Source organism: Aricia agestis, chromosome 11 (assembly GCF_905147365.1).
Source record: "Aricia agestis chromosome 11, ilAriAges1.1, whole genome shotgun sequence".
Classification (NCBI taxonomy): Eukaryota; Metazoa; Arthropoda; class Insecta; order Lepidoptera; family Lycaenidae; genus Aricia; species Aricia agestis.
Window position 1 is genome coordinate 9037776 of NC_056416.1, and position 17191 is coordinate 9054966.

The window sequence follows — 17191 nt, forward strand, 5'->3', positions numbered from 1 at the left end:
AATCTATCACTTATGTTCTGGAAACTTTCAACTTCTTTAAAAAGTCGTTTTGGACTTTCTGAACATGAAAAAACAGTAAAAAATAACAGTAACAAATTAGAAGTCAATTAATATTTAGCTAACAATAAGAATTAACATAAATAGGTACTCATAAACATAATAAACAATACTAATTTGCAAAAGTAAATTGAGACATCTAAATCACAATCGCAACGTAGAAAAAGCTATATGGCAGATAGCCGCTTATGCCGCATAACATGACCCCCGCGCGTCCCGCGTATAGACGACCAGCGGTAGTTATCCGCATCTACATCGTGCAATTTCACAAAACAAGAGTAGATGTCTTCTTTTACGTGACAAAAGTACCAAAAATAAGGTGATATTTGAATTTTTGTTTTTGGTATGTTGTAGAACATGATATTTTAAGCTAGTTTCTACAAAAAAACGAAAAACTCAAAATTGCAGATGACTTTTTTTACTTTGCACCCGTCGATACATGGATACTTTAGAGTAGTTATTTAGCCGGATAACAAAATATATTCGTCCATATACTTACATTATGTAATAATGTTCGGAAAAAGGTCGTATTTTACCTTTTCCATTCGGACCGAAGATGGTTTGTGTTGAAATATTCTATTATTGAACGTAATATTCTTATTTCTGAATCTAGCGCCTTTTATGCAGCATAAATGACGTTTTTTGATTGGCTATTCCGCGCTAACACAAAAGTGTATTTTTGTAAATTTATCAAATAGGTTTAGACTCCATAATATTGTTTAATTCACTATTAAACCAAGTAAAAATTATTATATTTTCAGGAGCCGCAACATCTACACCGTGCGTGCGCGTTCATGGAGTGGTGTATGGACGAGCGACCGGGCACGGAGCAGCACAAGCCAGATAGACCGGCATCGTTGTTCGAGGGACTGCTGGGCCGAATATACCTAGCCGAAGATATTATGGACCCCCTCAACTCCAAATTTCCGGCATTTTGTTTATAAACTCTCTGTAATATACTCTTTGAAAACATAATTAACGCTTGTCATTAATTTAACACATAAGTATTTAACTTCATATTATAAAACAGTCGCTTTTTTTCCCTCATGTCCCTTTGTTCCCTTTAATATTTAAAACTAACCAACGGATTTTGATGCGGTTTTCTTTAATAGACTGAGTGATTAAAGAGGAAGGTTTTAGGGTTTCTAATGTGATGTCGTAAATAATTACATTTTTACCGCTTACATTGCAAACGCAGACTGAACCCTACGAGATTTATGAAAATAACGTACTTATTGTACACTATGAAAAGGTCTACAGAAAACTTCGCAATGGTCTATCTCTTATGGATATCCCATAATAACATTTTTGTCATTTATTTTTAACTTCAAATAATGGATAAATTTCGAAGCGATTTTAACCAATACGGCAATAATCTTTATTGAATGAAAGACTTTAACTACATTATTGATTTAATATAGTTCTATATGGCCCTTTACAGCATATGATTTAAATTAACATTTTCGAAGATTAGATTCGCGGCACGTAGCTTTTGCGGCGGTACCGACCAATGCGGGCCACGGGTAGCAATGAATATAATTAAAAACTACTGTGGGTGGGTAGGTGGGGCAGGGGGCACGCGGGTAACTTTTTTATTATTTAATATTGGTAGATTTATTAATTAGACGCTTTGTTATTATTGGTAAGTTGCGATTTTTTGTTGATATCGTACACATGCGTCGATAGCCTTTTTAGTTCCGTAGTCAACAAGGAACCCTTATAGTTTTAAGTTTCGGTCTGTCCCTCCGTCTGTCCGCGGTTTTGCTCAGAGAGTGTAGGACCTACAAAGCTGTAATTTGGCATGGATGCTCATAATATTAATGATGCCGAGAAAATAGTACATCAAATCTTTAAATAAAACATTTTTATGGTACCTCCCTCAAGCGGGGATGGATTTTTTTTCGCGCGGTGTGTGGTTTCGTTGGATAGGTTTATTAAAAATATTACAAGTATGCAAAGCTCATTTTCCGATTTAGGAACCCGTTTGTAAAATATGAAGTTTTAAAATGGAAAAAATCGTTAGAGTTTAGTGTCCCCCCCTTCTACCAGCTAAACGGTTGCTTCTGGAAGTGTGAAAAAATTCACGGGAGTAGGAAATATGCTGAATTTAAAAGGGAAACTATCACAGCTAAGAAGACTTCAAAAATTATTGAGTAATAGTCGATAAACTAAAAAAAATGTATTCGGCGAAGTATAAAGAAACTTTTCGTTCAAATTCCATTGAACGAAACTGAGATGATGTTGTTAGTTGTGTAAAACATGTAATAAAACATTCATTGACCATGTAAAAATTATCAAAAACTAGCGGTACTATGGAACCCTATATTGCGCGTGGCCATAAAGTAAATATACCTAGCGGAGTAGAGAAACGAAGGCCTGAGCGAGAGAGATGTCACTATCAGTAACAGCACTCTTTTTTTGACGTCCAGTCGGCACGTGCCGCACGTTGACAATTTAATGTCATAGATATCATGTTCAATCATGCTTCTGTAAGTGTACCTATACGTACACATATTTTTCACACAGACGAAAACCAATTTCGGTTTCGTTTGACAGCTCGAGATTGTTGCTCTATTCCGCTAGGTATATTAAATTTATAGGCCCGACACGCACTTGGCCGGTTTTTAGTTTCGCTGAGCTATCTTTCTATCTCTCTATATCTTATTTAATATCAGCCACTTACAAATAAAACAAGAGTATGGTATAAATGTGTTATATTGATACTTTTACAAAAGCACTGTAACAAATACTATGGAAAGTTGTTATTGGCAGTATACTCTCGGCGCAGCCTACGCTCGATAAATAGACGGCAGGCGGTTCAGGCGAGACGCCGGGCCGAGAGTGGGACAGCTGTTGTGACAAACTCTTGATTGGTCAAAATACAGTTGACAAATGGTATGATATTCGATTTTATAGAGACTGAAGTTCAAAAGTGGTACATTACTTTTGCGACGACTACGAGAAAAATGTTATATAAGGTCTGCTAAGATTTTTTACAAAGCGCAATCAAGCTATAGAGCGAGATGCAACATACCGCATTACCGTTTGTAGTGTGAGACAGCAGATAGCTGGCCTCTCACAGTTTACTATGTGTACAACAGCCTAAAATTCACGTTTTACATACTTTAGCACCCAAAGAATTTGTCACACACCTTCCAAAAGTTATTTACAAACATCAGCCTTTATAGGATTCATTGACTATATTCTATTATTAAAATAAATCTTAAGTAAATAATATCAATGTCACTTACGTAATAAAAGGGATATATAAATATTTTTAACTATAACTCTTAATTTAATGATAATAATTATTATGATTAACTAATATAATATGAATCGTCAACGTGAATTTAGATCATGAAAAATGTAACATGTTCTGTTTGGTATGGGCGATATTCAAATACTCTTGCTTGTTATTGTAAATGTTTTGCATACTTTACGCTCGGAGAAATCATACATTTGATTGACACAAGTGAGAAAAAATATAATTATTGTAATTTATAACAGCTATAATATCTAAGGGTCTCTTCACACCACCAGTAGGTACCTACCAAATAATAGATGAGCTATTTGTAAGGTGCAACACACATCATACAGTACAAAATCTGACTTACAATACAAACTCGCCAATAATTTTAACGGTGCGATTAATTATTATCGGTCCTACAAGAAGTACGTAGTGTGCAGGGGACCCTAAGATTAATTATTTCAGGACAAACCCTATTGGCGTTAACCTACTTATGAAAAGAAACCAACTTTAAATGTCTAATGTTTACAAGACCTAATGCTTGGTGTGTGTTTGTAAGACTTTACGTTTTGTATGTATACTGCATGACTCGTGAGACATTTGCAATACTTAAGGAGTGTATTCGGTACTCGATTCTCATCTTATATCTTTAAACGAGCAATTCTTGTATATATTTGGCTATTATATTAGATGAAAAAAAAAAATATATAAAAAATAATATAAATTGATTACTGAGTAAATGTAGCTAAAAGTTGAATAATTATTTACCCAACGTATGGACACCGCGCGCGGGAAGGGTAGCGGCGCGGTGTTTTTTTGATGGCACACGCCTAACCGCGTAATTATATATATATATATATATATATATATATATATATATATATATATATATATATATATATATATATATATATATATATATATATATATATATATATATATATATATGAAACTTAGTATATAGGGGGTAATATGAGTAAATTACGCGGTTAGGCAAGTTGGCATACTATGCGACCGGCGCGGCGGCGTGTGCCATCAAAAAAACACCGCGCCGCTACCCTTCCCGCGCGCGGTGTCCATACGTCATATCGTCGAGTATTGAAAATGTTGTATAATTTGTTTCAGAGTAAGCAGACATTTTAAAAGGCTTTGTTGAAATTTTGCATGCCTTTCACTTACAGCGTTATTACACGTAAAATTATAGAATCATACTGAAGAGCCGCCATTAATACTGTTTGCTATTAACAATAAACATCGCGCGCGAGCGCCAAGGGGTTAAGATTTTGCGGGGAGTGTGCGCGGTATTTTTCAGTTTGAAGTTTGAGGGCTCTCACTCACTTGAGACACAATAGTATTACGACTACAGCAACACAAAATACATGAATATGCACACGCATAAACTAATTCTTTGTATCGCAATAATCTGTTTAAAGATTGTCGTGTCTTAAGTCGAGAAGCTGGATGGAATTTTTGCCACGAACGAGGGTACGGTGCGCATACGAAATATTAATTTGTGTATAATATGTCCCTGGACATTTATCACCCTTTACGTATAAATACAGATAATAATGTAGCAAAAACGCGCGACTCTGAAAGCCCCGCCCCCAATCAGGTGCACCCCTCCCTCGGAGCTCGCGCGAGCATTATAGATTTTGGACGCTAAAAACCCATAGTGGAGTTAGAATAATTCGAAATGTTTTCGCTTAATGTATTCACCGCCGACAAATTTGAAATTATAATATTAAATATGTTTCTATAGTAAAATGTTTACTCTATAACAACATTTTGTAATAATTATTTGTACACAATACACATATCATATTTTGAACGTAAGTCTCTTTAAATATCTTAATAACCTCATCATTCATAAGCACAATGCGTAGACTTTAAATTGTAGTATCCGGGTGTTCAAATGTTAAAAATTAATTCTTAACAAAGTGTTGTGTTGTGTTTTAAACATTATAATTTTGAACAATACGCAGGTCTATTTATAAAATTAAAACTTAACAATATTGATTTCACTATGAAGCACCACCATTCAAAAGACCCATCATAAAGTATCATAATTATTTAGCTCTTGTTTTTAGTACTTATGGTCAACGAATTTTCATTATTTAGTACTTTATGAGATCGATGAGATAAATCACAAAAGCATAATATTTAAATAAGCATATTATGTGGATAGTTTAGACTCAGATATTTATTTTAATATAATGCTTTAAATAAATATATTGGTAGACTTCCCAAAGTTACTTTAGTTATAGTAATATAAAACATACTTGGACTTACTTTGGAAAATATTAATAATTATTAATGTCAACGAAAAAAATATATGTCAATGTTATTTAAAAGTCTGGATCTCTTGACAGGAAGTAACTACGTCTGTTACCTTTTGGTTGGTGAGAATCTGGAAGCTCCGATTAAATACCATGGGGCGCGTGCGCTCTTGGTGCTCGTCGCAACTCGTTTAAAAAAGTAGGATTTGTCTATAGGCGGTGTCAGAGGAGCGCGGCGCCGGCCTCCGCGCGGCTAGTGGGCAGCGGGGGGGCGGCGCGCCACACGCCGGCGGCGGGCTCGTACACCTCGACAGACGCGAGGGTGGTGCGCGCGCGGTAGAAGGCGCGCTCGCTGCTCTCGCTGTCGCCCCCCGCCACTACCAGCACGCCCTCCGCCGCGCCCGCCGCGCACCCCGCGCGCGCCTCGCCTAAGCTCGCCACCTCCTCCCACCGGTCCTGAAACAGTTACATTATTTTTTCATAGTGACACAAAAAAAAGGTGAGTTGACAGTTTATTATTTCCAAAAACTTTAGTAACTCTACACATTAATAATATACTAAAACGTCTTTAAGAGTAGAGCCACTATATTATTATATCACTCACAAATCACAATAGATCCCAAGGGTCGCAGTGACGTCATAACTCGACCAGAAAGAATGACCTTGCCACTAACCTCATCGAAGCTGTACCGCTCGACGGACGCCAACACGGTGCGTCGCGGCGCGTTCCCGCCGATGACGTATAGATGGCGGTCGAGCACGACGGCGGCGGCCTGCGAGCGCGCGTGCCGCATCGGCGCCAGCGCCTGCCACTTGTGCGCGCCAGGCCGGTAGCACAGAAGGTCGCGAGTGTGACGCCACGTGTGAGTACAACCACCCACTATGTAGATCAGACCTGCAAAGGATTAACAAATTAAGGATGCGCTACAGGTAACTCTCGCTTTAAGTTAATCGTCACAACACAAAGCTTTGTGATCATGGGCGCCGGCAGGAGGGTGCCAGGTGGTGCACTTACATCCCTTGGAAATCTCGGGATCAACAGGAATTATTATTGAAATAAAAAGCCATCTGTTACCCTATTACCATGCCGTACAAAGATAGTTCGTAATGTTTCGGCACTAAATATATTCTGTTGACGTAAATAGACAGTCACTGTTGTTCGTAAAAAGTAAAAAAAAGAAAAGAAAGAAAAGTAATATCAGCACCCCTTGGAAATTATTCCTGCCGGCGCCCATGTTTGTGACGAATAACATTGTTATGGCAGGAAGCACCGGATACATTGACATATTATTATACAGACATATAGACACTGCATTGTCTCATAAAAGTGATTGACATTGAGACTTTGTCTCGTTTGTAGCACGCGTTTTTTAACCTTTCTCGGGTTTCACGGATTGCAGAAATATATGTTTTTCAGATTTTCATGCGTAAAAATATACAAAAACTTCTATTGACAAACGTTAAAACATCTGATATTAATAATACAACAGTAGCTATAACATCGTTTGATATATTTAAATAGTAGTAAGTAATCTAATAAATTACCTCCATAAGTAACAACACCCATTCCAAACCGCGGCTCGGGCATCCTCCCGGCGACTATCCATACATCGGACACGGGGTTGTACACCTCTATCGAGGCCCCCATGTCGGATCCGACCCACCCTCCGAATGCCACCAGGTTGCCGTTCCATCCCGTCAATCCGAATTCACAGCGAGCCTCGTTCATTGGAGCTATGTCCGACCATTTGTCCAACTGCAATAAAATGAAATGTCTATTAGAGAGATTAGTATCTCTAATGTCTATGAGAAATGAAAAGTCTTGAAGAAAGCCTTGCCCGGCAATAGGACAGCTGCATAGGTCCTTAAAGAATGTGTATAATGTATATGGTTTTTTTTTTTTTAATGATATAAGGGGGCAAACGAGCAAACGGTTCACCTGATGGAAAGCAACTTACGTCGCCCCTGGACACTCGCAGCAGCATTGCAGAAGAGCTGCAAGTGCGTTGCCGGCCTTTTAAGAGGGAATAGGGTAATAGGGGAGGGTAGGGAAGGGAATAGGGTAGGGGTTAGGGGATTGGGCCTCCGGTTAACTCACTCACTCGGCGAAACACAGCGCAAGCGCTGTTTCACGCCGGTTTTCTGTGAGAACGTGGTATTTATCCGGTCGAGCCGGCCCATTCGTGCCGAAGCATGGCTCTCCCACGTCTAAGTATGGTGCATTTAAAATAGCTTTAATCGGTTCATATTTCATAATTATAGTTATATTCTGACTTTTACTCTTGTCTCTTTATTAAAATTATTAACTAGCATATTTTTTTATATTATTTAGTGAAAAACGACTAGCTACTTCAATGCCTATTCAGTATTTAGTAAATGCCAAATTCGTTAGAGGTTTTTCATGAAGTAATAGTTAAAGGTGTTCTCTACCTGTGGATCGTACACTTCGCCGTTCGCTAGTATCTGGCTGCCCTGCTCGCCGCCTACGGCGTACACGCGCCCGCTGAGCGTGGCCACGCCCGGCTGTATACGAGCTATACCCATCGGCGCGAGCTCCTCCCACTCTCTTAAATAAAGAAAATGTCTGCGTGAATATAAGAACAACTTTTACCGATATAAATAATCGGTCAAGTGTGAGTCAGACACGCGCGCTTAAAATAAAATAAAAAAATTAAGGGGGGCTCCCATACAAAAAACACAATTTATGGTCTAATTTTGCTCTATAATGGTACGGAACCCTAAAAATGAGCTTTATTTAATTTAATCCATCCATTAAGTTAATCCAAAGATATTGTCGGTTATAGCTAAGTACTAAGTACTGGTTATAAGTTCATTTTTTTTAACCAAATGTGTTGTTTGGCAGCATCATGAAACAAAATACATAAGCCGTCATAACTAACTATACATTAAAATTGATGAGCTCTAGCACAGGGGTTCCCAAACTAATTTTGTCTACTTCCCACTTTTAGAAGGAATTATGTTTTAACGCCCCGCCCCCATTGTTTCAATTTAAAATGCATCCAGATGAAATAAAGCCAACGCTTTTAGACCATCAGCGCCCACAAGGGGGCGTTATCGCTTACTTTGGGAAAGGCTGCTCTAGCACAAAGACCCTTCCCAAATAATTAATTAAGTACTCATTGTAGTTAACTGAGTTTAGTGAATCATACCTTTTATGCAGGTCAAATTTGAGCACGGAGGACAGTATGTTGTCTGTGGAGAGCGGCGGGTGCGGCGCGGTGTCGTGACAGGAGCCGCCCGCCAGTATCAGCAAGCGGCGAGCGCGCGCCCGCGGCTCCGCTGCCAGAGACACTAGCGCACCTTTACCTGATTTCTGTAACAAAACATTAAAATATTATGATTTCTTTTTAATTTTAATTATTTATAAAAGAACGATTTACAAAATATGATGCAGCCATTTCCAAAGTGTGCCTTGTCCTTAACCCATCAATTCCTAAGAGGCAGCCGGCTGCCGCATAATAATTGAAAATCTGTTGTCTAAGATTCCCACGATTGAGGTATTAATGAATGCACATAACTTTTTTTTTTGTTTGAAACCCAACCAAAAAGATTGAAAGTTGCTGATATGATGAATGTACTACAAGTGACAAAAATTGTTTTTATTATTATATAAGAATGAAAAAATAAAAAAACTTACCATGTCAACTCTGACAGTTTTTATTGCTAATGCTATTGAAGGGTCTTGTATAGTTTTCAAAGCATCATCAAGAATCTGAGGGGAAATAAGTGGCAATCGCACATGACTTAAAACTTCAAAACAGTGCCGTCTTCGGTTTGCTGGGTCATGTTCTAGCCACTTTAGAGCAGGGTATAGTACCTGAAATATTATACACAAACTTTATTTACCTTTTCAGATTTCACTTTTTTCATTTGGGTACTGTTTGAAAAAATATCTTGAAGGTAACAATTACTTGAAGCAATGAAAAAGGGCCAAGGACTTCATAACAAGCATTCTTCAACTTCTTTCTCTTTATTATATGAAAGTCTTTAAGGCCGGTATAAATAGTCAGTACTCAAGATGCATCTCGGTCTCAAGACACAGTTCAGGGTCTGTGATTGGTTGGCTGTCAAAATTTCGACCAATCATAGAGCCGAACCGCGTCTTGAGACCAAGATGCGTCTTGAGTACTGACTATTTATACCAGCCCTAGTGTTCTAAAAAGTCTAGGTATACTAAAAATTATAAACTGATGATTAGAAGACATTTATAGAATACCTGTGCTTCATTATCAACCTTGAGTTGTTCAGATGAGATTAAAGTAATTAGTTGTTGTAATGGAAGATCTAGTAGTTCATCACCATTGGCTACCACATTCCAATTTGCCTGTGCATGTGCTAGCGCTTCCTCAGCTAACTCTGTGCAATTATGTGCTTCTGCAAACCTTTGAGGAAATATATATCATCGGAAAAAGTTTTTTATCAATTTATAAATATAATTGAAGAAATTTCTTATATTTGGCTACTTACACACGGCGCTGCAGAGGAAGCAACGCCATACATTCAATAGATACTAAATTCCTTGTTATAACTGTACTCATATTCTATACTAGCTGTTGCCCGCGACTTCGTCCGCGTGGACTTCAGTTTATAGCGCGCGGTGTCAATAAAATTGGTGTCAAAAGCTTTTTAAAACCCTGGTACCTAAACTTTTTTATACCTTTTAAAGCTTATTTAGCGGTACACAACTTAGCTGCATAATGCATTACACAACTTTAGCTTTGCCCAATAGCCAATACCCATAGGCCATAAACTATTTAGTACTTATTATTGGTAGACTGTTGTTTCTGATTTCTATGTTGGTACGTGAGTTATTTAATAACATGTATAACAATCGAAAGAATCGAAATATTAACTCAACATGGTTAACCTCTTATAAAAATACATATGAGCAAGCGATAGCGCGATCTAGGCGACTCTTGGCGCCATCTGTTCCAGTTTTTGGAACTAACTTAATTTGAACAAATTTACGCATAAACACCCCCTAACAACCCCTTTTTCCAGTAAGAAGTAGCCTATGTCCTTTCTCAGGCTTTAGACTATCTGTGTACAAAATTTCATTACAATCGGTTCAGTAGTTTTGGCGCTGTTGTTTTTGAATTTGATATCTAATCTAAGTTGGTAGGTGAGTTCATAGTTAATAACGTGTATAACAATCGAAAGAATCGAAAAACCTAGCTTTGCATGGTTTCACCTCTTATAGAAATACGCATGAGCAAGCAATAGCGCGATCTAGGGGACTCTTGGCGCCATCTATTTTGAGTTTTTGGAACTAACTTAATTTGACCAAATTTACGCATTTTCACCCCCTTACCCTTTTCCAGTTAAAAAGTAGCCTATGTCCTTTCTTAGGCTTTAGACTATCTGTGTACAAAATTTCATTACAATCGGTTCAGTAATTTTGGCGTGAAAGCGAGACAGACAGACAGACAGAGATACTTTCGCATTTATAATATTAAGTATAGAACGTGTATAACAATCGAAAGAATCGAAAAACCTGGCTTAACATGGTACCACCTCTTATAGAAATACGCATGAGCAAGCAATAGCGAGATCTAGGGGACTCTTGGCGCCATCTATTTTGAGTTTTTGGAACTAACTTAATTTGACCAAATTTACGCATTTTCACCCCCTTACAACCCCCTTTTCCAGTTAAAAAGTAGCCTATGTCCTTTCTCAGGCTTTAGACTATCTGTGTACAAAATTTCATTACAATCGGTTCAGTAGTTTTGGCGAGAAAGCGAGACAGACAGACAGACAGACAGACAGAGATACTTTCGCATTTATAATATTAGTATAGATTATACATAAAATATGTTTAAGATTTTTGAAATTTTATTTTAATACACATCCAAGACCCAGGAACATTGAAAACTTTTTGTTCCGCCTGCGGGACTCGAACCCAGGACCCCCGGCATGAGCGCTGGCCACGCGCAATGCGAATTCATTTTCATCGATATTTTCATGGAAATAAGATATTTTCCCACATCAAAATGTAGCCGTCCTTTCTCAGACTCTAGAATAACTGTATACAAAATTTCATTGCAATCGGTTCAGTAGTTTTGGCGTGAAAGCAAGACAGACAGACAGACAGACAGAGATACTTTCGCATTTATAATATTAGTATGGATGATTATATTATTAAACATAATATTCTAACGTATTAAAAACTATAAACAAAAACATACTAACTAATAAGTATGATTAGTTCTATGTTACAATAAAGTAAAAAATAAAACGCCATCTGTTGAATCGTATTAGAACTAAAATGTTCATTCCATCGATATATTTCTGGATTTTTTATAATACTTATTATACATAAAATATGTTTAAGATTTTTGAAATTTTATTTTAATACACATCCAAGACCCAGGAACATTGAAAACTTTTTGTTCCGCCTGCGGGACTCGAACCCAGGACCCCCGGGATGAGCGCTGGCCACGCGCAATGCGAATTCATTTTCATCGAAATTTTCATGGAAATAAGATATTTTCCCACATCAAAATGTAGCCTATGTCCTTTCTCAGACTCTAGAATAACTGTATACAAAATTTCATTGCAATCGGTTCAGTAGTTTTGGCGTGAAAGCAAGACAGACAGACAGACAGAGATACTTTCGCATTTATAATATTAGTATGGATTAGTATGGATAGTATGGATTAGAAATGCAGTAAAAGTTCTACATAAGATAAGATAGATTGATTATTATTATACCAAGTGATAATATTATTAAACATAATATTCTAACGTATTAAAAACTATAAACAAAAACGTACTAACTAATAAGTATGATTAGTTCTATGTTACAATAAAGTAAAAAATAAAACGCCATCTGTTGAATCGTATTAGAACTAAAATGTTCATTCCATCAATATATTTCTGGATTTTTTATAATATTATACATAAAATATGTTTAAGATTTTTGAAATTTTATTTTAATACACATCCAAGACCCAGGAACATTGAAAACTTTTTGTTCCGCCTGCGGGACTCGAACCCAGGACCCCCGGGATGAGCGCTGGCCAGGCGCAATGCGAATTCATTTTCATCGATATTTTCATGGAAATAAGATATTTTCCCACATCAAAATGTAGCCTATGTCCTTTCTCAGACTCTAGAATAACTGTGTACAAAATTTCATTGCAATCGGTTCAGTAGTTTCGGCGTGAAAGCAAGACAGACAGACAGACAGACAGACAGACAGACAGAGATACTTTCGCATTTATAATATTAGTATGGATTATATTAATACACTTTAAAACTTCATGTATCAATTTTCATCAAATTATCTTATTACTGTAATGAGTTATGAATATAAAAGTATAGCAAATTATATTAAAACATACCTAAAAATACCAAGTGCATTAGAAGGATGTAATTCCCTTTTTAAAAATTCACCACAGCCTACAACTAGTTCTCTAAGCTGTAGCATATCTGCTGCTATCAATAAATGTTGAACTGTGCCTTTGTCTATCATTATTTCACCTAAAATATTTAGATATCAAAGTGTTACTTAGGTTTTAATAGTTTGAATAAAACATTTCTAGGGGTACAAGTATAGTACCTGTATATATAAAATCAATTATCATGGGTAATATTCCTGGTGGAACACTTGGTAAGACGACGCGCCCTTTTTGACTTTCCTCCAAGCCCACATTGAACATAGCATCAAAATACTCACAACTAGCAGCCAGGACAACCCTATGAGCCTAAAATAAAGAAATAATTTGTTTTAAACATTGTGATTATTAATAAAGACTGATTTTAGCAATAATAATTATCAATGACTAAACTGGTAGAACAATAAAATATACTGGTCCATGGAGGTCGAGGACGTCGTCAACTACATCAGTAAGAAGACATCCCTCCACTTGAGGGTTGAACGTCTGCAGTCTCGCTACAAGGTCAACTTCAGTTCCTTTGTGGTGAGAGTACCGACGCATCTTCTGTCGACCTTTGAAGCGGAGGAATTCTGGCCGACTGATGTGGTCTATCAAAGGTTCAGGGGAAGACTCCGGAATGAAGCGCGCGTCACGTCGCCGATAACTCGTGATAAAGTGTATATAATTTATATGTATGTTAGTCATTAAGGTATATATTGTATGGGCCTATGTAGCCTGCTATAAATAAATAAATAATATAAAATGCATAGTAGGTATGACACAAGAAGTTAGTGAGATGTTTTACCTTAACTTTGGTCTTTCCAGATATTAAATCTATATCACAAAATCTGCCATCTCTTCTAAAATGGTTTAAATTCACAGACACTTTTGTGGCATATTCGCAACACTTGTAAGGTCTTGATCCTTCTTTGGAAATTATTTTTTCATAAATACTTGTCGACATTTTGTATAGTTTTGAAGAAACATCTATTTCATCTTAGACACTAAGCAAGAACCTTTTAGGTTTCTTGAACCAAACAGCTTTGAGTGTAAGGTTTGTGTTTAAATATCAAAATATTTAAGCATGCGTTAGCATTCTATAAAGTTTGTGATTAGCTTATTGTGTACATAGATTACTAGTATATATTTTATCGTGTAAATTTTTTTTTTTTTTTTTTTTCTTCTATTTTGGCAACTTGACACAAAGGATGCGTATTGTGCCACAGACAGGGTAAAAAGGTAAGGAACGGCGGAAGGAATAAAAGGAAACGGAATTTGGAAGAAAGTTAATTAAAACAGTGTGGTAAATAATTAAATTCTACAATAAACTAAATGACATATAACTTATTCTAAATATTAATATTATTTAATGATAAGTAATTAGATATACAATTATATACATATTTATCATTGGAAGCAAGTAGTATATTTACAGAAGTAGGAAATGGAATAGGGATTAAAGACAGTTTATTATACAGTTGGGAATGATCATGGAGGGAACACGATAGGATAATGTGGTTTAAGTCACCTACTTCTCCACAGTCACATAAATCATCATCTTTAACGCCAATTCTCCTAAGATGCGTTGGAATGCACATATGACCCAGTCTCATCCGAATAATTGATGTTGTTATATTTTTAGAGAGGAATATTTTAGAAAACCAGGGCTTAGTAGGGATCTCTGGTTGAATTTTACGATACTGTATAGCTTTTGTTTGACTACTCAAGGCCCACGACTTATTCCAAGATTTCAATAGGGAACTCCGTGCCAGAGCAGCCAAATCATGCGCATAATTATTAAAAGGGAACAAATCACCACTGAAAACAGCCTCTTTTGCCAATTTGTCGGCAATTTCATTGCCAACAATACCGCAATGGCTCGGTATCCATATAAATGTTATTGAAAAGCCTTGAAGTTTACATTGATATAGAAGGTTTCTAACTTGAACAATAATTGGATAACAATTTTTTGATTTAAAAGGAAATTTAATCAGGGATTGTAGAGAGCTTAAAGAATCTGTGAATATTAGAGTCTCTTTAAGCCTGCCAAGTAAAATATACTCAACAGCCTTAAAAAGGCCGTAACACTCTCCTGTAAAAACAGATGTTTCAGGCGGAAACTTTACTTTTTGTACAATATTATATTGTAAATGGTAGACACCAACTCCAACACAACTATCTGTAGTATCCTTAGATGCATCTGTATACATGTGGTGGTAACCCTGCCAATTGTTATTCGTGATGTACTTAAATATATTGTTAGCAAAATATGTATCTGTTTTTTGAATGCCAATGTCAAGTCTAATATCTGGCACAAGCGTTAGAGCTTCATATACTGAATCAAATAATGGAAAAGTTTGAGAACGAAAAGTGGGGGCGTCAATTACTAAGAATTTACGATAACTAGTAAGAAGTAAGGGATGAGATTTATGATGCCAGTATTTATTATTACTATGACACAGTTGAAATAAAGTTCTAAGTTTTGGAATTAAGGGATGATTTTTAAATTGATAACAACGAACAAAATATTTATCCGCCAGATATTGTCGACGGAGTTGAAGAGGAGGTTCGCAACATTCCAACTGAAGTGCGTTTATTGGAGATGATCTCATAGCTCCGCAGATTATACGCAAGGCTTTCGCTTGTATTTTGTCCATTTTTTGTAAACCAGTTACGCTACACGGCTCCAAAAGAAAAGTGCCATAATCTAGGACACTCCTAATTATTGCATTATAAATTAATTTCATAGTAAATGGATGTGATCCCCACCAGACACCAGATAAACACCTTAACATATTTAGAAGCCGCTCACATTTGGAACAGATGTAATCGATGTGTGCGTTGCCATTTAATTTTCCATCTAAATATAGCCCTAAAAATTTGACTTTGTCTTTAACGGGAATTGGCACTCCATCATAAATAATAGTAATAGGAGGAGGCATACGCATACGGGTAAATAAGACGACGGAACTTTTATTGATGGACAAGTCTAAGCCATGCTTGTCCATCCAAGATTTTAACTGTTTCAAGGCGCTAATAAGATCTCTACATGCAATATTTATCGAACTATTGATTACATAAATAGCCTTGTCATCTGCATATTGAAGTAATTTTATGATACTTAAATCTAGACAATTTTCTAAGTCGGATGTGTATATATCGTAAAGTAGTGGACTTAAGACTGACCCCTGAGGAATGCCTTTTCGAACAGTTCTAGTTTCCAAAGAGTTATTTAAAATTATTATTCTTTCTATTAAAATATTAATAATGAAATTTACTAAAATTAAAGGCAAACCAAATTTAATTAACTTTTCCTTTAGGATACTTATAATAATATTATCATATGCAGAATTTATATCCAAAAAAGATGCAACAACAGATTTATTTTCTGTGAATGCTGTGCGTATATCTGTGGTTAATATGGCAATATTATCTATGGTACCTCTACCTTTGCGGAATCCAAACTGTGTATTGGAAAGGAGGTTATGTTTTTCTACAAACCATTCTAGTCTGTTTTTCGCTAAATGTTCCGCAATCTTTAATAAAACAGAGGATAGAACAATGGGGCGATATGATGTAGCCAAAGATGGGGGTTTGTTGGGTTTTGGTACTGGAATAACTTTTTGTTTTCTCCATGAAGTGGGTAAATTACCAGTTATTAAAATTTGGTTTATTAACTTGAGGTAGTATTGTAAAATTTCCTCATCAGCATGTTGAAAGAAAGAATATGGAATGCCATCTAATCCGGGAGAAGAATCTTTTAAGTTTTGTACTACCCCTTTTAACTCTTCTTTTGTAAAAAGCGAATTTAGGTCTTCAAAATTTACATTTTGTAAAGGAGGAGGAGGTTCAATAGAAATAGTGGGAGGAGCTAAATTATCTAGAAACTCAGAAGCTAAAGAGTCAGATATAGGATGAGATGGGGTAGTGAATGCAGATCTATACCGTCTTATGTTTTTCCATACTATAGTAGGATGAATACCTGGATTTAATGATAAGCAAAAATTTCTCCAACTAAGTAACTTCTTTTTCCTGAATAATTTCTTAGTATCCTTAACGCAATCAAGATATAGCTGATAGTTGGCTATGTTTGGATTTGTATTATATTGTTTTTCAATCTCTTTCCTATTCTTAATGGCAACTGTGCATTCTTGATCCCACCAAGGTGGAGATGGTGTATGATGACGTGAAGTATTTTTTTTTGGAAATGA

The 17191-nt window shown here is 36.4% G+C and overlaps 2 protein-coding genes across 3 annotated transcripts in view; one reads left to right on the forward strand and one right to left on the reverse strand.

Moving 5' to 3' along the window:
* The window catches only part of LOC121731678 (lanC-like protein 2), a 29825-nt gene extending 28793 nt beyond the window's left edge, over positions 1-1032 (forward strand). For both annotated transcript variants that reach the window (XM_042121246.1, XM_042121247.1), the window contains one exon: positions 819-1032. In XM_042121246.1, coding sequence (XP_041977180.1) covers positions 819-1001 — 183 coding nt within the window. In that variant the 3' untranslated portion in view covers positions 1002-1032. The remainder of the gene's footprint in view (positions 1-818) is intronic.
* Positions 1033-4393: 3361 nt separating this feature from the next.
* On the reverse strand, positions 4394-14113 carry LOC121731465 (actin-binding protein IPP-like). Its single transcript, XM_042120881.1, has 10 exons — positions 13786-14113; positions 13163-13307; positions 12945-13083; positions 9818-9983; positions 9239-9418; positions 8751-8914; positions 8011-8146; positions 7126-7336; positions 6255-6475; positions 4394-6036 (listed from the first exon to the last, which is right to left on the reverse strand). The coding sequence occupies exons 1-10, from the start codon at positions 13942-13944 to the stop codon at positions 5803-5805; spliced, it is 1755 nt and encodes a 584-aa protein (XP_041976815.1). The 5' UTR covers positions 13945-14113; the 3' UTR covers positions 4394-5802.
* Positions 14114-17191: the final 3078 nt, after the last annotated feature.